The following is a 21,911-nucleotide window of genomic DNA, read 5'->3' as shown; positions in this document are numbered from 1 at the left end:
AATGCTATTGATTTTTACCTATTCAAGCTCAGGACTTAATCCTTCAAAAACTTGCTATCAGGTGCAATTCTGACTACAATGAACACTGATGTCAACTGGGGTACTCCTAGTATTCAGCTATCTGCCAGGTAGTAAAGCTCAGATTGTGCTACCTGGACTGATAGTGAGTACTACTTTACTGAAAGTACTCCCATTGAAATCCATGGGACTACTCATAAAGTACTACTGAACATGAGTAAGAGGGGCAGAACCAAGTCCTAAGGAACTCAAGGATCAGAACCCTAGTCAAGTAACAAAATGAAGTCTGTGTTGTCATCTAGTGGATAAGGCCCAGGATGTGGAGTCATGAGACCTGGGTTCTATTCCTAGCCCTGTCATGATCTGCTGTGTGACTTTGTCTGTCTTGTCTCATTAGATTGTAATCTCTTCAGGGCACTGTCTGTCTCTTCCTGATTGCACAGTGCCTAGAATGTGGGAGCCTCTAAGTGCTACCGTAAGATAAATAATAAAAAGCAGAAAAATTCAGCAATAATTTTTCCTGTTTTAAAAAAGCACTTGTACAGTATGTAAAACAGCACCTATTCAAGGCATCAGGAATACTTGTTTTATCTTAAAAATGCAGCCACGCTAGGCCAATTAGGGCTGCTTAGCGGAGTTGCTTTGCTTGGGTAGCCACAGCAAAGGGTGCTGAATTCTCCATGGTGATGCATGCACTGGGTTTGATGTGGGTACCGCAGTGACACAAATGAATACATCTTAGAGGTGCAAAGAAAAGAAAACCTAGTGGTTTCCCAAAAACAGAAAGGGAAAAGGAAATGATAATTACTCACCCACATATGCATACACACACACACACACACACACACACACACACTTGACATACCTTATGTCACATGCATGTATTCTCTATATTACGTGGTACCCAAACATACCTTTTCTTGATTTTTATCATTCTTTTCATAAGGCCCTCCACCTCCTCCTCCACCACCTCCATCAGCTCCGCCGCCACCTCCTCCTCCACTACTTCCTCCACCTCCACCTTCTTCTCCTCCCCCATCTCCAGTTCCACTGACTGGGGGGGCCCCGAATCCACAGCCTGGGCTGCCCGAAGCAGCTCCCTTGAGCTGGAAGGATCCCTCACTTGGTCTCTTTTCCGCGGCCTCATTTTCCTTGTTCTCACTCTTCCTTCTGACTTTCTCCACGCAGGGCACCACGCCAAGCTGCAGCAGGCACTCGACGATGTTCAACGCCACATCACAGATCCGGGAGCTGATGTCGTGGTTCAGAACCAAGTAAACGGCCTTCAGAACCACCTGGAGAAAGAGGACAACAACATGTTTTGGTCAGACTTGTTTTCTGTATTATCATCATCATCATCATCATTTCGTATTTGTATTACATTGGCGCATAAGAGCCCTAGCCATGGACTGCTTACAATCTAGATGTAAGTCAAGAGACAAGAGGTGTCTTGTCACAGACACACAGTCGGGGAGCACAAGGGAACAATCAGACAATATTGGTCATCATGGTAGGCAGTGGTCTCAGCACACCAACAGCCTAACCATCATCAAGTTTTTTGTAGACATCCCAGCAAGAGAGAGTTTTGCGGAGGGATGTGAAGGAGGATAATACATTTGTTTTGAGGATGTTTATGGGGAATTCCTTCCAAATGTAATGGGCAGCATGGGAAAAAGCACAAATTTAACAAGTGGTCGATGGAGCATGGTGTTAGAGGCCAGCTGGAGGTGGAAGTCAACAAACATCTCAAGGAATGAGAGAGGCTAGAGAGGGTAGGAATAGGCTATGAAGGACCTTGAAAGTGAAGACAAGCAGCTTTATGTTTAATGTGATAGAGGAGGAAGAGCCAGTGGAGGGATGCAAAGAGAGGGGTGACATGATCAAAGCAATGGGCTAGAAAAATGATCTTTGCAGCAGCATTCTGAATGGATATGAGCAGGGCAAGATTGCATTTACCAAGGGCTGAGAGATGGACATTGTAGTCACTGAGATGTCAGACTATGACAGCCTGGACAAGAATGTCAGCTGTGTGGATGGAAAGTAAAGGCCGAATCTCAGAGATGTCATTCAGAAAGAATCTGCAAGGTTTAGATATAATCTGGATGTGAAGACCCTCAGAGAGATCTGAGCTGAAGATGACACCCAGGTTATGGGCATAAGCAACAGGCAGAATGTTGAGGTTTTTCAGAGTGATTGAGAAGACGGAGGGGGAAGTTCTTGTGGGGGTGGAAAGATTAAGAGCTCAGTTTTAGCCATGTTGAGCTTGAGCTAGTGGCTAGACATCCACAAGGCGATGTCTGTGAGACAGGCTGAAATTTTAGTTTGGGCAGAAGGAGAGAAGGTCTGGAGTGGAAAGGTAGATCTGTGAGTCATCAGCATAGAGAAGGCAGTTGAATTTGTGTTTGCGGATGAGATTGCCCAGAGGCAAGGTATGGAGGTAGAAGAGAAGGGGACCCGGACAGAGCCCTGTGGAACCTCCCAAGAAAGATGGTGGAGAGGATGAGGAGGATCCTTCTAAGGACATGCTGAAGGAGTGATTAGAGAGGCGGGAATGAGAAGCAGAAGAGGTCAGTCATGGAAGCCAAGGGAGGACAAAATTCCAAGAAGCAGTGAATATTTTAAATACAAGGGTTTGATTTTGAATGTCTTCTTCTCCCTTGGCTATTGTGAGAGTTTGGATTCACTACCCAACTCTATCCGCTCGCTCCCTCAACAGAAGGAAGAAGGTAAACGATCTGCCAGAGCTGGAGTCTGGGCGGTGGTGGGCTTTGCTGAAATTTTGACATGGATGAATCTCTCACCTTTCAAGGAAATCTATTTCCCTCACAAAGATCTTTTCTGCTAGTCCAGTGTCAGAAACCTCTGTGATAGCACTAGGAAATGACTCTCGGATAGTTAAGGCAGCATGGTCTACTGGGTAGGCCACAGGCATGCAGGTCAGGAGACTTGGGTTCTATTCTGCCACGGATTTACTGTGTAAACCTGGGAAAGTTACTTCCCCTCCCAACAGGCAGGGACCATCTCTTACTATGTGTTTGTATCACTGAATATGTTAGGATCTGCAAGGCAGATGCCTACACGCTTGACTACTTCTTTTAATTCTTACTAAATCCTGTTAAATGTGAAGGATTTATCTCAGTAAGTACACTGAAATAATCTCTCTTTTCATTAGAGCCAACTGCAAGGATCTGTAAGGCAGATGCAGTGAGAGGAGAGATGGTTACCTGAGGAATTCTCTGCTTCCAAACAATTAACAAGCCTTTTAGCTTGCCAGAGGAAGGATCATAAATGAGAAGAAAGAGAAGGAAACGTTTTCTGTTATAATTTCTTTGCTTTCCTAGGTTTCAATCAGAACTTTATGGGTGTATTCTCCCTTGGTGTACATGTATTACTCTCTCGTTAAGAAGAATAGAAGTTGCATTACCTGAAAGACTATACCCTTTAGTATTTTTCAAATGTACCCGACTGGTCTTGAATGACCTTCCTGCCATGCTGGAATGGATAGGTATATAGAGACTATGGAAAAAAGCTCTCTCAGGTTAGCTCAATGGCACAGCTGCATTGACAGAAGAGGGCTGAGGCTTTTCTTGTTCCTTTGCCAATTACCGAAAGATCCAGCATGCCATTCTTGTGGACAAAGTTGTTGGTGCCGTCAATGTGATCCGTGTCCTCTAGGCAGCTGTAATTGATGCAGGAGTCAGTCAAACTCCGTGGGAGATTGGCGCAGGCCAGCGGCTCATGGGGCATCTCTGGAATGGGCACCTGGTTGCACAGCTTCCGCATGTGCTCGCTGAAGAAGTCCGCGTAGCCCACGTTGAATGAGGCCAGGGTGGTGTTGAAGGTGGCCACAGTGATGGTAGAAATCTGGGATCGCACTGTAAGACAGAAAACAGGTATCTTGGCCTTTCCCGTTTTAGTGACAAAATTACCCGTTCAGGCTGTGCTTATTACGGTAATTAGCACCACAGGCAATAGTGTAATTTGTTTTATTATTTCTAAATTTGTCAGCACATAAGTATCTTAAGGATCAGTTAGAAACGTGAGCATCACAGCTCTCCAACTTTTAGTAAGCCTTTCAGATACAGAGCTGACCTAGTGCATGGCAAACTGCTCCCGGAATGAATGCAGCTCAGACGTGAGGAATCTGCAGAGCAGCCCAGAGAGGAGAGCTTTGCCTGAAATGTGTAAGCACCAGGGAAGAGGGAGATGTGCGTACGCTAGATTTTAGCTGACACAAATCCAGCCTTTCTCAGGCTATTCAGAATTGTTCAGAGAGTGACTTCGGAAAATGAATCCCAAATGCTCATTTCACGCCACCCAAATACATCTTCCTCTACTAGCTGTGTGGCCTGGTAGCTCATTCATAGATAGTGCCCTGCTCAGCATGGGGGTATAAGGTAGAAGACGGTGCTCCTGTGCAGGGGGCAGCAGGCAGGAGGCACAACACAACAAGCACTAAGAAGTGCTGGTAGTACTGCTCCAGATTAGCCATACAAGCCTCTCAAAGGAGACAGGGGGAGCCAGGCTCGGTCCTCTCAACCCACCTCCGCAGTAGCCAGCAGAGCTGGATCCAATAACTGCATGCTCCAACTTTCCAAAGGGTGCAGCAGCAGCGCTCCCAGCCTGGTCCTGGAGGCACTTCAATCTGCTCCCCAAGGAGGGCTGTGGCTCCAAGCTACTAGCTAGCCTGGCATGTTTGAAACTAATTCCAAACCGTTTTGTGCCAGGCCTCCAGTTGGAATCTGGGGGCTCAAATGAACTAAAAGAAAAAAAGAATTCAACTGAGTCGGAGACCTGCACTGAGTCTACCCCAAAGGCTCAGTGGGTACTGCAAGGCGCCCTCTGGTTCAATGGCACATCAAGCCATTAGGAGGCTCAGCATATGGTGCCTTCGGGATGTTGGCGACAACCTGCTCTACATCGCCATCTTTATGGACCCAGCTGAGCAATGTATTCAGCATCTGAATGAGACTGGCTGCAGTGCAACCCAGAGAAGTGATGACAGGTGGAAGGAGTGGCGGAGATTATATCAAGTGCCTAGATTGAAGGTGCACAGCTGCTTTTTGCTACTCAGGTTCTTCCCTTAGGGGCTATGTCCAGAATACGCATGTTGTAGCTGCGGTCAGGACTTTATCTAGTGAAAAGTGTTGTGTTGCAAACCCTCCCTGAGCCCTGTCTGGGGCAGAATGACTCAAGCACTCAGTTCTATGGCTAAAAACTGCCTTGTTTTCTTTCATTCCTTTAAAATACGCTTTTAGCGTATGGCTCGGCAAAGAGTGGGTTAACATTTGGAGGACGTTTTCACAAAAACAATATCCTCCTTTTTTTTTTTCACATCAACATTTTGAATGAAAAATTTCATTGCAATTTCAAATTTTGAAACTTTTTGACCAGCTCTATTTCTTTCCTTGCTAAAATCTTCAAAGCTCACTAGTACCTTGGACTGTGGCTGCACACACACAAAAAGATTAGCTAATCAAGTAAGAACAAATAAGACGCAGAGTTTCAGCAACTTGACAAATTCCTATGTGGAGGTGGACAATACACCACCAATATTAGTGAGAGTGGATTGCCACTGAGTTAAGTATCTGCATGGGAATAGAGTCCCCTTCTTTGCCAGGATTAATGGATTTTATATTTTACGTTTTATAGGAAAAATATTGTCAAATGACAACGGAAGAGGAAGGATGGTCCAGTGGTTAAGGCATTAGCCTAGAACTTGGGCAACCTGGGTTCAATTTTCTGTACTGCTACTGACTTCCTGTGTGACTCTGGACAAGTCACATGGCCTCTCTGTGCCTCAACTCTCCATCTGCAAAGATTACAGCACTTCCTGCCTCACAGAGGTGTTCTGTGGATAAAAACGGAGAGGTGCTCAGATACTCCAGGGGCCATCTGAGTACAGCAGAACCTCAGAGTTACGAGCATCTCGGGAATGGAGGTTGTTCATAACTTCGAACAAAACATTAGGGTTGTTCTTTCAAAGGTTTACAACTGAACATTGACTTAATACAGCTTTGAAACTGTACTATGCAGAAGAAAATGCTACTCTCCCTTTATTTGTTTTAGTAGTTGACGTTTAACACAATACTGTACTGTATTTGCTTTTTTTGTTTTGGTCTCTGCTGCTACCTGATTGCGTATTTCCAGTTCCAAATGAGGTGTTTGGGTGACTGGTCAGTTCGTAACTCTGGGGTTCATAACTCTGGGGTTCAACTCTACCAATGATAGATGGAAGACTTAAATGTTTTCTGCACCTGGCTAAAAGGGAGGCAGCAGCTGTCTATGCTTGATTCCCGTCCTCCCCACCCTAAGGCAGGAAAACTTCTCATTAGTAATAGTGCCAGCCTGTTAAGACTGAGGTGTCTTGTATAATTTTAGCAGCCCTACTATAGGGAAACTGTGGAAGTGCTCTTGCTCTATTGGTAGCCAGTTCTGTTACTGTAAGAGGAGGGGGTCTTAGCTCTGATGGGGTGGCCATATGCTGATAGGAGCAATTACAATCTTCCTACCTTTATGGCTCTTGCCGTTTTAAATGGATAAAGCACTTTTATCAATTTCCCAGAATTGCCAACCCCAAGTGTTCAAAAATCATGAGTCAGGTCCAAAAAACAATCATGAGATTATTGTTAAAAAACTCTCATGATTTTAAAGTCAAATTCTGGGTTCCTTTTCCTTGCCTTCTATTTCTTGGGCCTTTAGGGTTTCACTTGCTTCATTTTTTTTTTGAGCTTTTCCCTGAAATCATGTGGGTTATAAATGAAGTTTTTAAAAATAAGGGGAAAGCTGAGATTCTCATGCAATCTCTTGATTCCAGCAGTTGGGTCTTTCAGAAAACCATCAAATATTGTGAGACACACAATGAAATCACAAGAGTTAGCAAAATTGACTTCCTGCCCTAAACTTCTGTGCAGTGTTCCTGTACACTGTTAAAAAGGTGCTGTGTCCCACCCTAGAGGTGGGTGCATGTCCTTTGCAAGAGATTATAATGATAATCCTAAATAGGACAAAAAGAAGAAACAACAAGATATATAGAAAAACCAAAATGGGAAAGAGGGGATTCATCAGATATTAATCAATTAAAAATATAAAACTATCTCAGCCTCCTGACGTTCACACTCCAGTGTGGTATTTTCTCATCGCTATATTTGACACACCTTCTTTAACGGTATTCTCTCCGTGGCTGTTTGAGTGGTCAGGCAAGTCAGCGACCAGGGTGTGATGAGAGTGAGAATGTCTAGCACTCAGGCTCTCCATCTCCGTAGCTGTGTCAGAACTCCCCCGTCTGGTGAACTTCCCTAGGATGAACACACCAAACAGACATTTAGTTTGCAAGTCTAAGGAACGCGTGAGGGCTAGAAGTTGAGATGTGAGAATGGGGGATGGGGTTCACTGAGATTAGCAGGAGTCCAGACCTCACTTGAATTGTGTGAAACAGAGCCCAAGTGGAAAATCCTTATTGAGGCTTTGTCTACACTACCACTTTTGTCGGTCAAGGATGTGAACCCCTCCCCCCCACCCGACTGACGTAAGTTTCCCTGGCAAAAGTGCTGGTGTGGACAGCGCTATGTCAAGAGGAGAAGCTCTCCTTCTGACAAAGCTAATGCCGCTCATTGGGAGTGGTTTAATTATGCCGGCAGGACAGCTCTCTCCTGCTGGCAAAGTGCGGCTACACGGGAGACCTTACGGAGGCACAGCTGTGTCCATAGTGTAGACATAGCCTTAGTGTACATCTAGTTACTCAAGCAAAACTCCCATTAATGCCAGGAGTAAGACTGGGGGAGGGTCATTCTCCTGGGACTGACTGGAAATATGTTTTGCCCAAGTCCTATTTACTTATTAGAAACAAACTGACCTAAACATGGTCATTCAAGGTCAGCAGTCAGTACAACAACGAACTTCACCTTAGAAGCTGGCAGAAAGACTATGCCATTTCTACAACAGGTGTGGCAAACTGCAAGTCAGGGCAAAGGACATAACCAGCCATCAAAGGGAGGGCCTGTTTTCCCGTGCCAGAGTGATGGAGAAATAAAGAGCCTCCGTTCCACTCTGCTATTCTTGGAACATTCTGGAGCAGAAAAATTAATCAGAATACAGGGTTGCGATATTAATCCTTTCCCATCAGTCACCTAGTATGGCAGTTTGCCATCCTCCTCTCTCAATGCTGCGCCGGTCCTCTCCGATCCCAGAAAAGCTGCCAAAGGAGAATGTGCTGCGAGTGGGTGACACATCCAAATGATCCTCGTGGAGCAGAAAGGGCACCCCCATCCTTCGCTGCCGTTTTTTCCCAGTGTGGTGGAAAGGAATAGAACCCTTGCGCTCACGTTCTCGATCCTCTTTGCGGCTCTTAAACTGCAGAAGGAAGAGGAGAGGGGTTAGAGCCAGGCAGAGGCTACACGGATTTCACTACAGTTAGAGGGGAAGGACACAAACAGATGAAGGACAAGCATGCAGAGCCCAATCCTAAATTTCCCCACTCTAGCCCTTTGTCTATGATGGGTATCTGCACTCCAGCACCACCCACATTTAAGGACCGCACCAGTGCACCTCATGTTGGGAAAACAACCACACTTTGCTACGGGAAATGCTAAGGTGATGATTTACTTCCCTTGACATCTGTCTCAACCCATCCCTCCAGTTTTATAATTAAGACATTCTTTATTTCAAAGATTTTTCATTATTACTGTTGTTGGACCTATATTTATTTTCTTTTCCCATTTCTCTCCTCCCTTTTTTGTGCATTGCATTCCCTTGTTTGATTAATCTGCTTAATTTTTTATATTATGAATCTTAATTTGTTTGTATAACCTTCAACTCCCAGGCAAGGACCTTCCGGGGAGAGTGCTTTGCAGATTTAGACTCAGATCTCAGGTGTAAAACCAGCATAGATCTATTGAAACTGATGGAGGTCCTCTGATTAATGTAATTTGAGGATCTGGCTGCAAACCACCGCCACTTAGGGAAAACTCCCATTGATTTCAATAAGAGCTTGATATGAATACAGATTTCATCACTGGGCTCATAGAGTAAATATGAATATATACATGTATATAGCATACACGGACACATAACATGTCCATCGAAAAAAACAAATTTTTGCCTCATGTTCAACCTAAATATAGACTCAATGTAAACTTTTAACAGTTGTATACATGGTATGTGTTTTGGCACTGGATTGTAGATAAACCAAAAACATATTACTGTGCTACTCACCTTCTTAAAGATGTTCATTCCCATGTCTGTGGAGAGATCTGGCACAGCTAGCCTGCGCAGGTTGGTGAGTGACACCTTAGCAAAGGCCTCAGTGCTTAGTGATTTTTCCTCCTCATTGCACTTCATTGTGAGATCCTTCACTCCCCAAAAGAAGAAAAACATGCACAAGTAGAAATAGCAAGTAAGCAACTAAATCAGGGGTGGCGAACCTAAGCCTGAGAAGGAGCCAGAATTTACCAATGTACATTTCCAAAGAGCCACAGTAGTACGTCAGCAGCCCCCCCATCAATCCCCCCCCACACCTCCCAGCGCCTCCTGCCCACCAGCAGCTCTGCCGATCAGGCCCTCCCCACACCTCCCAATCAGCTGTTTTGTGCCCTGCAGGAGGCTCCAGGGAGGAGGGGGAGGAGTGAGGGCATGGCAGGCTCAAGGGAGGGGGCGGGAGGGAGTGGAGTGGGGGCAGGGCCTGTGGAAGAGCCAAGGGTTGAGCAGTGAGCACCCCCAGCACATTGGAAAGTTGGTGCCTGTAGTTCCAGCCCCAGAGTCGGTGCCTATACAAGGAGCCGCATATTAACTTCTGAAGAGCTGCATGTGGCTCCGGAGCCCCAGGTTGGCCACCGCTGAACTAAATCATCTACTTCAATCCCATCCAAGGACAGCTCCAAAGGAGAAGAACCTTAATTCCATCAGACAAAACTCCACTCTCACATTTTAGGGTTAAATATATTTAGAGATTCAGAGACGAATGATTAGTTCTAATAGTTTATCATTTAAAATGACAACATTTTGCCACTACAAAAACCATCAATGGCAGGAAGCAGTGCACTGGACTGGGAGTCAGGAGACATGCAGTCTACTCCCAGCAAGAACACTAGCATAGTGTATGAGCTTGGACAGGTTGTTTCACCAGTTTCACCAGCAGCTATGGATAATTATAATTATCTTCCCTTATAAAGTGCTTTGAAATCTAGGACTAAAAAGTGATGTGTAAGAGGCAAGTGTTAGTTTCATGAAATATACCAATAATATCCAAAATACATTAATACAAGGGTTCTCAACTGGGGGATGGAACATCTCAGGGGGTCGTAAGGTTATTATATGGGGGGTCGCAAGCTGTCAGCCTCCACCCCAAACCCCGCTTTGCATCCAACATTTATAATGGTGTTAAATATATTAAAAAGTGTTTTTAATTTATAAGGGGGGGGGGGTCGCACTCAGAGGCTTGCTATGTGAAAGGGGTCACCAGTACAAAAGTTTGGGAATCACTGCATTAATGTTTCTGAGTTATCGTGTGGATTGTGATGAGCAGCATTGTCATCACCCTCTCCATCTAAATAATGTTAAGAATTACTTGGTTTGTACAAATACATACATTTTTATCATTTTATTAAATGTTTTTTAGAGGCTCAGGCTTCATTAAATGAATAAAAAACAAAGCTGATGTTTGCAGTGAGCATCCTTAATTCCAGCAATGGTGCTCTGGGATATCTTTACTTGTGTATCTTTACTTACTGATACCTCCTTAATTTTTTTAAAAGCCTCAGGCCTCAAAACATCCTAGGAATCCACTTATCTCTAGGTATCCAAACCCCTTGGTGGACTGGAAACTCAGCATGTTTCTCTCTTGAGCCTGAGTTGCTATAGCTATATGATGGTAAAGAAGGAGGTGCAGGAAGGTGGCATCCTTCAAGAGAAACATAAAGCCTGGTCCTGTCCACTTGTGGTAATCAAAGATTGTTTGGCACGTGTCACAGGAGCAGGGCTGTTCGCTCCTGTGACATGATCAAATCCCATGCAGGTAATTCCATTCTGCCTGCCTAAATATCACCATATTGTTTCAGCTGGAGAGGTTACTCTCTTCATTCCGACACCAGAACTAGTGTGTAATGCTGCTGTATGATGTTAAAAGAAATCCTGCCTGTCACTCCAGAGGTGGCTGCACCTCAGTCAGGGGTGAAGTGATTTCTGTACAGTAACAGGTTCAAGTCCTGGCTACTTTAGGCCCAGTCCTAGAAACACATAAGCATGTGTGTAACTTTACTCATGTGATTGATCCCACTGAAGTCAGTGGAACTACTCACATTAGTAGAGTCAAGTGTGTGTTTAAGTGTCTGCAGGACTGGGCCCTTGAGACCCTTTTCTCTTCATACTGTTTTCCAACTTTAAAGATCCCTGTAACCCCTACAGTTTTATGCCCAGAATAGGGCATTCTCACTTGCCAGCCTTCCACTGAGTAACTCACTCCCCACACCTCCATGTGATAAAAACCAGAACACTCTGCAGCGCTCATGTACCGCTACAGGTTCGAGGGAGTCATCTAAGGAGATAGATCTTTTTCAGGGAGAGAGTTATTTCAGTACAACGGACATTTGGCCAAATTGGACACATGGAGTTTTGCATGTGCTCTTAAAACCATCTGCAAATTTGACTGCAGATTACAAGTGGCACATGACAGAGTAAATCCAATAAAAAGGTAATCAGGGCTTGGTTCTGGTGCTGGGCACTCTCAACTCCTATTAACATCAGCGGCAGCTGAGGGCAATCAGCAGTTCCTAGGATCAGGCTCTTGGATTGCAAAGTGCTTTGGGATCCTTGTGAATGGAAGGCACTACACAAATTTAACTCAGGGTTATCATCACTGTGCATTACTGATAATCACTGTATTATTTGTATTGGGGTAGTGAAAAGGACCCAAACAAAAATCAGGTCCCTACTGTGCTAGGCACTGTACAAACACACAGGAAGTCACCCTGCGCAGAAGAGCTCACAGTCAGCTATTCAAACAAACCACTGTATATGAATTGAGTCACACAGTCAGCTTTACTATACACTATGCGATACGGCCTATTTTGAGAAATTAGTCTAATGTTCTAGTTGAAGACTGGTTAAAAATGTGGTTACAATCATAGCCGATCATGCAGCTTCTCTAGTACACATAAGGTGTGGCTAATAAGAAAACCCACAAAATTGTTTAAAGGCTGTTCCTATATCTCTTTTCTCCTATTGCCCTGTATTGGCCTGGCTGTTTAGCTATGAATTCATTTGTATTTCTATCAGCTTCTGAGTATTACACTTGAAACTCTTGGGTTTAAATTACCATTACATCTAGTCATCACAGCTTTGCTGTTTTTAGGTTTAAGTTTTTGCTCTTAGCTCCTGAAGAGTTATTGCAAAGCTGTACAGTTTTGAAAGCCCTCAAGGTTTTTATTTCCTAATTCCATCCCTATGCTGGATTCACTGCATATAGGTGCACTGCAGATTTTTCCTGACACTGAAATACATGTTGACTAGAGTCACGGAGAAGGTATTTGTTTTATTCATACACCTTCATTCACTTGCCGTTCTGCTTTGCAACAAGGAACAGGATATGTCATTGATGGCATGCTGCATGAAATATTAAAATATATCCTTCATTCTATGATTCTATGATTCCCCTACAGCCTGAACTGAGATTCTCTTTCTCTAGATATATAACAGTACAACCATTTGATCAGAACTAGTTTGCTGTGATATGCACAGAATTATATTTTAATGGTATTTCACATATAAAAAGTCTGCATGACAGACATGCTAAGGCTTAGGAAGGTAGAAGAGGTTACGTGACAACCCCACAGCTTTTCTATCCACTCTGTACTCCATCACTAAACCTACTTACTTGCCTGTTCCTGAGCTGATTTCTGTGCAGTTCTTTCTTTCGCCATGTCTAACATCAGTTAATGAAGACAAAAGGACCAGATGATAGAGAAGATGACCAACGTACCATAAAACCCAGTGCTGTCACTTTAAAAGTGTGGGTCTCTCCTATATTGCAACATGAAGCCCTAATGAGAGGAGGCCATGGACTCAGAACCAATTTAGGGCTCACATTTTGAATTTGTACCATCTGAGCGTGGACGCCCGATATTTTATTCTGAAAGCTTGATTTTCTATTGGAAAAGAATAACTTGGGTTAAGTAAAAACAGAGGAAGAATGCAACTTGATGCGGCTCCTGCCAGAAATGTAAGAAATATGCTGCAAGCCTACTTTTTCAGCTTAGCACCATAACTCACTCACTAGTTAACAATTTCTCAGCCTGCAGAGCCTTCCTGAGAGAGAAAGAAATGCCAAGCAGGCAGAAAAACAGAGAAGAACATGACTTCTTCATTTCTGTGCCTCAGAAGCCTAAACCCATCACAACTGCCTCAATCACTGACATACTCGTGCATAATATGTTTACTTGTGGAATATTAATCAGCCACTAGATGTCGCTGTGTGCTGTATAGCAGTGGTTTTCAGCCTCCAGTCAGCGGGGGTCCGCAGACTATGTCTATGATTTTCAAAGGGTCTCCACCTCCATTTGAAATGTCTTAGGCATCCGCAAATGAAAAAAGGTTGAAAATCACGGCTGTATAGAGCTCCAGACAGGGAGTGGTCTCTGGTGAATAAGGGAGACAAAGCTGAAACTCCAGCTGTGTGGAAGTTGCAGCTGCTCTGTTTATTAAACACCTTCATTTTAAGAGGGACTCTGATTCCATGTAGCATGACAGAATGTATGAAACTCTGATGAGAAATTTCAGAGTAGCAGCCGTTTTAGTCTGTATGTGCAAAAAGAAAATGAGCACTTGTGGCACCTAACAAATTTATTTGAGTGAGCTGTAGCTCATGAAAGCTTATGCTCAAATAAATTTGTTGGTCTCTAAGGTGCCACAAGTACTCCTTTTCTTTCTGATGAGAAAGTCACCTTTAGCAATCTAGTCTAGCCTTGAAAAAAACTGCTGTTCTGGATGGAACCCTCACATCAATGACCAAAAGACCACCCCCCACCCCCAAAAAACCAACCAGCAAAGTAAAATACATTTACATTTAACTGTGAATAACCAAATGGATTTCACAAAGATGTTAGTAAAGAACAACAGAGTAAAGGGCTCTCCTGTAGGAGAAAAAGTACTTAAAAACCAGGTAGGACCTGAGAATGTGAAGCTGGGAGAGGCAGATCTGCTACATTGCCAGGGGATCTCCTGTCATGTACAGAAACACTGATTCCAGAACTCCAGTGTGATGTCTAGCTGATGCAAATAACACATCCATCCACACTGCTGCTGTGCTGAGAACCTTTGAACAACAACTTTATTATTGCACTAGCATTCGGGAAATTACACGCACAACAGCAAGTGTACTTGCTGTGCTGTACAAGTGTACAAGTGTACTTGCTGTGCTCCAACCCCACGGTGTGCTGTTTGCTGCCACGTTTTAAAGAAGGTGGTCTTGTGTCTTGAGTCTTGTTTTTCATTTCAAGGAGAATACTGTATCGAGACTGTGATACCTATTCTTTTTGTTTCTCTTAGAATAGCAATATGGCATATAGTTAAATCAGACCTGAATGCTGAATTCCGGTGCAATAAGACTGTCTATGCAATCCACATATGGACATTTCCGATGCTACAAGTGACTTCACCACAGTTCATGATATAATTAAAACCACAGTGCTGAATCATGACTAATCCTGCCATCACTGTAAAGAGTTACCAAGATTACTTTTAAATGAGGGTCTCTGACCTGAGTTTTGTGGGTGTTCACCAGAGAAGGTGCTGCTGCTACCATGGAACTGCTACGGGGCCTGGGCAGGTGCATGGTCTCCGGCTCAGGGGGCTTCTCCGGCTTCTCCTCCAGCATATGTCTCAGTCTTTGTAGATAATACATCAGAGACCACTGTGTACCCTCCTCAGACCAGTGTGCCTGCAGCAGGCAGCGCAGTACTGCCACATCAAAATAGGTGGCATAGCGAGACTTTTGGCAAGGCGGAATCACTAATGATACCCTGTTCCAAATAATAAAAGGAGAAGCATTAGAAATCAGCTAGAGCTAATACTTTCCCTCAAGGTGCAGAGCTCTGCCTAAAGGTTCCTTCCAGAAAGACACTTATGGCAGGTCTATGCTGCGATAAAAAACCCCATGGAACAGAGTCTCAGAGCCTGGGTCAGCTGACTTGGGCTCACAAGACTAAAAATTGCAGTGCAGATGTTCAGGCTCAGGCTTGAGCCTCCCCCACTTGCCAGGTTTCAGGGCCCAGGCTCCAGCCCAAGCCCAAATGTCAACACTTCACTTGAATTTTATAGCCCCACAGCCCGAGCCCTGGAAGCCTGAGTCTGCTAACCCCCCCGCACCGCCAAGCTGTGGCCCTTTTATTGCTGTGTAGACATACCGTTAGGGTTTGCTTTTCATCATTCACTCTAGGGCACCACTTAATTGGTCTTCTTCTTGTAGGTGGAAACTATTCCTGTGTTACCCTCCAGTTTGGGGAACAGAAGTCACCCCAGAGACCAACACTAATGATGCTCCATTTACCGGCCACTAAGAAATGGTTATAGACTGAGAAAGAGAGAAGTTGTCACTCTCCACAGAGACTCAAGTGCACTAACAACTGACAGGCTTAAAATCCACCTGGTCATTAAAGAGAGAGTCTTAAGGCCTCTTCCACTCTCCTCACATCTGCAGAACTTTCAGCTACTTTCCAGCTACGAGGATGCTTAAGTAATTGATTCTGTTTGGGCTGACAGAGAGGTTTGAATCTGGGGATAAGGCACTGGTTCAGGAAAGCATCCTTGCTGAAGAAAGCACTTAAGCACGTGCTTAACTTTAAATCCCCAGTGAGACTCAAGCACATGTTTAATTAAGCATGTGCTTAGATGTCTTCTTGAACAGAGATGCATTCCTAAATCAGGGCCTAAAAGCACAACAGGCCTCTACCACTTGCAATCAATGACTAAATCCTCGAGCAGGAATCAGGAGCAGACTCAAACCCCTGCTGGTCAGGCTCTAATGGGAGGACATGTAACATGTGAAGGAGCAGGTTACACAGTCAGGTGTTACTAAAAGAAATGGCAGCATGCTGGGAACGCCCGGTAAAATAATCACTTAAACTAATTGAAACGGATCTGGTGGCTCTCACGTGAGTAAGTGCTACTGCTATATAAGATGACCTCCCTTTTTGCCCCTGGATAGTAGAAAATATGACATATGTCACCTTTCCCTACAAGTTTCCTGGCTGCTTTTGGTGGTGTCATTCCTGAATGTTCTTTTGATATGGTTTTTAGTGTGAAACATCCCTGGTATTTTTGTTTCCAGACTTGAATGTACTGGACAGAGAGAAAAGAATGAACTATGGGATCTCAAAGGGTGAGCCCTGGTTCTTCCACTGAGTTGCTGCTATACATGAATTCTCACTCACACACATGCAAGGTTCTTTTTTCAATAAAACCATCAGAAAGTATTAAATTATATTTTTGTTGTTAATCTTCTCAAGCAAAAGCGTAAGCCCCAAATTCCCTCTCACTGAGAATCTACAAACTAGGTGTGGTCCCAAAGAAATGTTTGCCCGTGATGCCACAATATTTGCTGGCAAAATTCTATGGTATTGAGAATAATCAGGTCCATGTTAAGGAATGAGCACTCCAGGCCTGTGCTTAATGCCCCAGCACCTGGGGGAGGCATTCATATCAGAATTTCAGCTTTCATCAGAAACATTCTAGCCCTCATAGCTGCAAAGAAAAGCTTGGAAATCTGATTTCAGTGTAACTGATACAGTGATGTCTGCCCAAGTCTGCAGACAGCATGAAACAACAGCTCTGAGAGGGGTGAACTGTCCCATTCACCCCTGTGGGGAGTTAACTCCAAGGCCCATTGGCATGTGGGGCCTTGACCAACACTATCCCAGCAGAGCACTCACAAGGGAAGAAAAGCACAGAAAACCCAGCCCCTCACTTATACAAACACCCAGCAGTTGGGGTAAGTACTGGGGGACCCCCTTGCTGCTAACCCTGCCTTCTTGGCGGGAAGGGGGATCCTCTGCCATCATCACTCCAAGTAGCAGATGGAGCCATAATGCCAGGCTAGGGCAGGGTCAAGAGGTGGGGGGCCAGTGCTGTGGTGACCTTGAGCCCCACATTGCCTTAATGGGACCCAGGTGAACATGACTGATCTCCCTCTGTGTATGGAGATTGAACAGATCTGTGGTTTGATGTGCTATTTCATAACCTGGAAGATTTCTGGATGCAGTTCTAGAAGCACAATTGTGTGAACTGAGTACCTGTTGCATTTTAAAACTTTCCATAAGACACAAAAGAATCAATAACTGCCTCATGAATGATGTTCTCGTGCATTTGGGACAAATCACAACAGCCAACAATTTTTACCATTAATATTGACAGGTCTACGGAGCCACATGAGGAGGCAGGCTTTCAAAGACAGGCACCCAGGCAGGATGTCCATATCTGCATTCGGACACCCAGCCCGGTACTGAGCAGCCCAATCCAGGAAAACATTTAAGAATGAGTAGTTCCATTGACTTCAGTGGGACTGTGCTATTGCTTAAAGTTACATACATGCTTCAGTGCTTTGCTAGATTACAGCTTAACTGGATACAAGACACTTGACAGAGTTAGGTTGCTGGTGTGCTGGGACCACTGCCTATCGGGCTGACCAATATTGTCTCATTGTTTCCTTGTACTCCCTATGCAGTCTGTCTGTATCCATCTGTTGTCTCTTGTCTTATAGTCGAGTTTGTCTCAATGAACAGTTAGTTCACTTCAAGCTGGGGTGTGAATCTACCCCACAGTAGCCTGCTGCAGACAAGCTGCCCACTGGGACTCTGCTGACACACATTAACAGTTTGTTAATGTATTTTGATCTAGTCCAGGACTAGAACGGTTAATGTGCATCAGCAGGGTCCACATGGATGGTCAGTCTGTGGCAAGCTACTGCGGGATAGATCAAAGCCCACCTTGCAGCGAACTAAATAGTCATGTAGACAAGCCCTTAGATTGTAAGCTGTTTGGATGCAAGCACTGTCTTTTTGTTCTGTTTGTACAGCACCTAGCATATCGGGGTCCTACACCATGACTGGGGCACCAAGGCTCTATGATAATACAAATAATAATAAAAATATAAGCCAATTTGAGCATTCAAATGTAGGTTTTTGGATATTCAGTTAAGTAGGGTTCAGCAAAAGGTTTGCAATGCTGACCCCACCTGCAAGCAGGGTAGGTTGGCAGTTTCTTCCTGGGAAACATTTGCAGATGGGGTGGCTGGGAAGGATTCATCTCCAAGAAATGTGTTCATTCAGAACTCAAAATGTTCAAGCAAATCTGCAGGAGATGGTTTGCTGCCAGCCTCTGTCAATGGAGGACACCATAGACTTCCTCTAGGTCTTTTTTAAAGGCACTCACTTTTGAAAACTAGACCTTAGGTATTGGCATATATTGCTTTATTCAGTCTACAGTTCAAATGTTTCCATTAATACTGCAGTCAAGATAAATTGTGATTACAAGTGGGGTGATTTAAAAAAGACTTTAAATAAGAAAAAAAGAAAACAGTGATAATTTAAAAACACCTTTCCCACCAGACTGACATCAGGGCTCCCATCATACACCCTTCTCAAAACATTACAAAGAGAGAAATGAGTGAAATGCACATGAGGAGAAAACAAAAGGGCCAAGACTGGATCAGAAAGACAGCCTGTACAAAGGGTTGCTGCACCACTCCAGCAGCATTCCAGAAAAAGAATTATCCCCAAAGAAAAATAAAATCTGCCCGCCAATATCTCCCAGACCAGCTCAGCTGAACTGACCAGCAAGCACAGAGGATGAAGCCAGGACTCTGCCTATTCCCACCCCCTTGTAGAAAGGAATAAGGTGATGCATCTTTCTCTGCTCACTCCTCTGCGATCAGACCCAAGGTCTAGGGGAGCCCCTATTGGAGCGTAAGGGAGATATGTATTCTCTCATGCTCCCTTACGTGGGCATGAACTCCAATTCACAATCTAGCTCAAAAGGAGGACTGTTTTTCTGAAATATTTACCATTCAAGCCCTGCTTGCAAAGTCTATTTCCAAGGCAGAGACTGACAGCCAGCTGCAGAATAAATGGCTGGGGTTTTACTACTGCAACGGTTCCAGTGAAATGAAGAACTTCACTGAATGGAGCGGGGATATTTATCCAGGATCAGAGGAGCAAACTGGAGGTTTGCTGAATGAGGTTCCAAGAAAACATAATTTAAAATCTTGTGCTTTGCTTTGAATTAAACCCTGTGGACATTTCATCAGGTACTTGACGGATAATTGCGGGGTGAGTGGGTGGCATATTTTGTCCAGCTGTGGGCCCAAGGACAAAGGAATACTGGGCCGTTGATAACAGGAGTAAATAACATTTGTTTCTGAATTGCCTGTTGCTTGGCAACCAAAACTCCCTGTTCAGTTTTAATTGATCAATGAGCTCTCCAAATGAGGAGACATTAGTGACGCTCTCTACAAAGCCTGTCGGAAGCTTCATCTCCATAGCAACCACCAGACTGAGCTGGATAAACTGATCACCTGATTCAGTCTTCTAAAAGGTTGCCTGCTCCCTTACCTTTTATGGGTGTGTGTATGCACGCTGAACGATGGCGTACATGAGGAACAGTTTACATTTAGTAAGACAATACTCAGAAGTAACAGATGACTTAGTTTTACCAGGTAATGTTAATAAAATGAAATAAAAACTCAGAATTTATATGACACAAAACCCACTGAAGTCAACAGAAAGACTGCCAACTAGATCAGGTCCGTAAAGAATGGTTTTACCCACTGAAGCAGGTGACAAGATAGATCAATAATACGTATTTTGAGAAAATAGTTGGGAGGCGTTTTCGGATTCAGAGAAATTTTGAAACAGAGATAAAGTGTTACTATAATGAAGCAAATTCTGAAACTCTTGAGTGTTTTTGTTTGAAATTTTCTGGTGCAACTGAACATGAGGGCCAACATTTTTAAAAATAGGAGCCTAAGAAAAATATGTTCAGATTTTCAAAAGTGCTGAGTATTCACAAACCCTAATGGGAGCTGACCAGTGCTCAGTCCTTCCCCAAATACGAATTAAGGAGGTTAAATTTAGGCTCCTGCATTTTAAAATCTTTGCCTAAGCCCTACAAGGATGGCTGAGAAGAGATTTGAGAAGCTGTTCTTTTGCCTGCCTGCCAGCCAGCCTGCAGTAAGTGAACTGAACAGCTGTATGTGAAGAAGGGGAAATGGAGGTAGCGGCCAAGCAGCACTTAAAAGGGAGGAGAGGTACAGAAATGCTCTGCCACACAGGGAAAGAGAATTACCCAAAGGGCAGCAAAGACAGATCAAGCCCCAGAGGACATGCCCAGCCAAGGAACAATGAGCCTAAAGTTTGGGGTTTTTTTTAAATCATCAAACTCCAAAATATAAAAGGTCCTTGTCCTCTGCTCTGTCCTCATTGCTCTATAGTTGCTATCCTAACAGGCCAGCTGGGCAGTCCTGTAAATGAGATGGAATGAAGTCAGTGTGACTGCCACCATCTCAGATGACACACCGGCAACCAAACTGAGGACTTCCAGAGCTAAAAGCATGAGCTGTTAGAGTTTGTGCTGAAGAGACAAGGCTCTTTAGTTGGCACTGTAAGACTTATATCCTTTGGGGATTGGGCAGAGTGGACCTGTAACACACACTCCCCAGAAAGTTATACCAACATAGCTTTTCGTAGGTCTCTGTACCTGGAAAGTGGAGGTCCTCTGTCTTGGGATGTTTGGGACGACACACTTCCATCAAAGGAGTTTCCCCGATGACAGCCTGAAACAGTGGCCCTGGGAGGCACAGCATCTGGCTGGGCTGTTTCACACACCACCTGAAGTCCCTTAGGATATTTTCAATAAGAGAAATAAGTTTAAAAATAGATTTGGATCTTCCACATTAGCCCTCTTACTATGTATTTATATATTAGTATTATTTATACTAAGATAGCATAGAGGGGACTTGATCAGGATTGGGGCTCCAATGTCCTAGACACTGTGCAAACACATGGTTTTCATTCCAGACAGTGTATAAGCTAAGGCCCTAATCCTATAAACTATTTCACCTGGGCAGACCCTTAAACCTACATGGAGTTCCATTGATATCAATGGAAAGTTATTTGTTGCTTTCAAGGTCAGGGCCTAATGCAAGATATGACTTCACGAGTGATGATATGTTGTTATTATAACAGAGGATAACAGTAATTTGAACATGCAGTAATTTAGGCTGGATAGTGCACACCTTGATGGCTCCAAATCATCGAAAAACGTGTTTTTATTTAAATGAAAATGGAGGGCACTGGGCCTCTCTTCTTAGCTCTGCCATGTGTCTTTACAATATTGGTGATGGCTTGTTTTCTCTTTTTATATAGGTTTGTAAGCTTTATATTGATCCTTTGCCCTGAGCCCCAATCTCATTCTTTGCAGTGGGTAGGCCTTGGAAATGATAAAATCAATTATAAAACACACAATTCGATAAAAGCATTAAGATGTTTCGGAGACCTGCATAGTAATTGCAACTGTCATTCCAAAATTCCCTTCAAAAGACCCCATCAATTAAAAAAAAAAAAAAAGATCTCCCCACAGCTCCCCACTCTTGCTTGTCTAGCCATATGCCCACCTCTGTGTGTCCAGTGTCCAGATTAGGGGATTCACAAGCCAGGCTCTGGTTACTAGTAGGAGAACTTCTCTTGGCTGGGATAAAAATAAAAAGAGAAATTTTAAAAATGTAATGCTCATGTTGTACTAATCAAACAAATAAGCTATTAGCCATTGTAAAAAATGGCATCCCCCTGACTGTAACATTACCAGATGTTAGCTACACCTGTTGGAAATTATAGCTGGTTGGCAATTTGCTG

The 21,911-nt window shown here is 43.9% G+C and overlaps 1 protein-coding gene across 5 annotated transcripts in view; it reads right to left on the bottom strand.

The window, feature by feature from the left end:
• The window catches only part of UNC80 (unc-80 subunit of NALCN channel complex), a 186,892-nt gene that overhangs the window by 136,336 nt on the left and 28,645 nt on the right, over nt 1-21,911 (bottom strand). For all 5 annotated transcript variants that reach the window (XM_048869155.2, XM_048869158.2, XM_048869156.2 and 2 more), the window contains exons 6-13: nt 21,674-21,747; nt 20,758-20,897; nt 14,768-15,029; nt 9,232-9,366; nt 8,148-8,370; nt 7,176-7,316; nt 3,625-3,893; nt 933-1,313 (exon numbers count right to left, since the gene is read on the bottom strand). In XM_048869155.2, the coding sequence (XP_048725112.1) occupies nt 933-1,313; nt 3,625-3,893; nt 7,176-7,316; nt 8,148-8,370; nt 9,232-9,366; nt 14,768-15,029; nt 20,758-20,897; nt 21,674-21,747 (1,625 nt within the window). The remainder of the gene's footprint in view (nt 1-932; nt 1,314-3,624; nt 3,894-7,175; nt 7,317-8,147; nt 8,371-9,231; nt 9,367-14,767; nt 15,030-20,757; nt 20,898-21,673; nt 21,748-21,911) is intronic.

This window comes from Caretta caretta, chromosome 11, assembly GCF_965140235.1.
Source record: "Caretta caretta isolate rCarCar2 chromosome 11, rCarCar1.hap1, whole genome shotgun sequence".
In the NCBI taxonomy this organism is placed as follows: Eukaryota; Metazoa; Chordata; order Testudines; family Cheloniidae; genus Caretta; species Caretta caretta.
The sequence above is the reverse complement of the archived record's forward strand: the minus strand, read 5'-3'. Positions and strand labels throughout refer to the sequence as shown.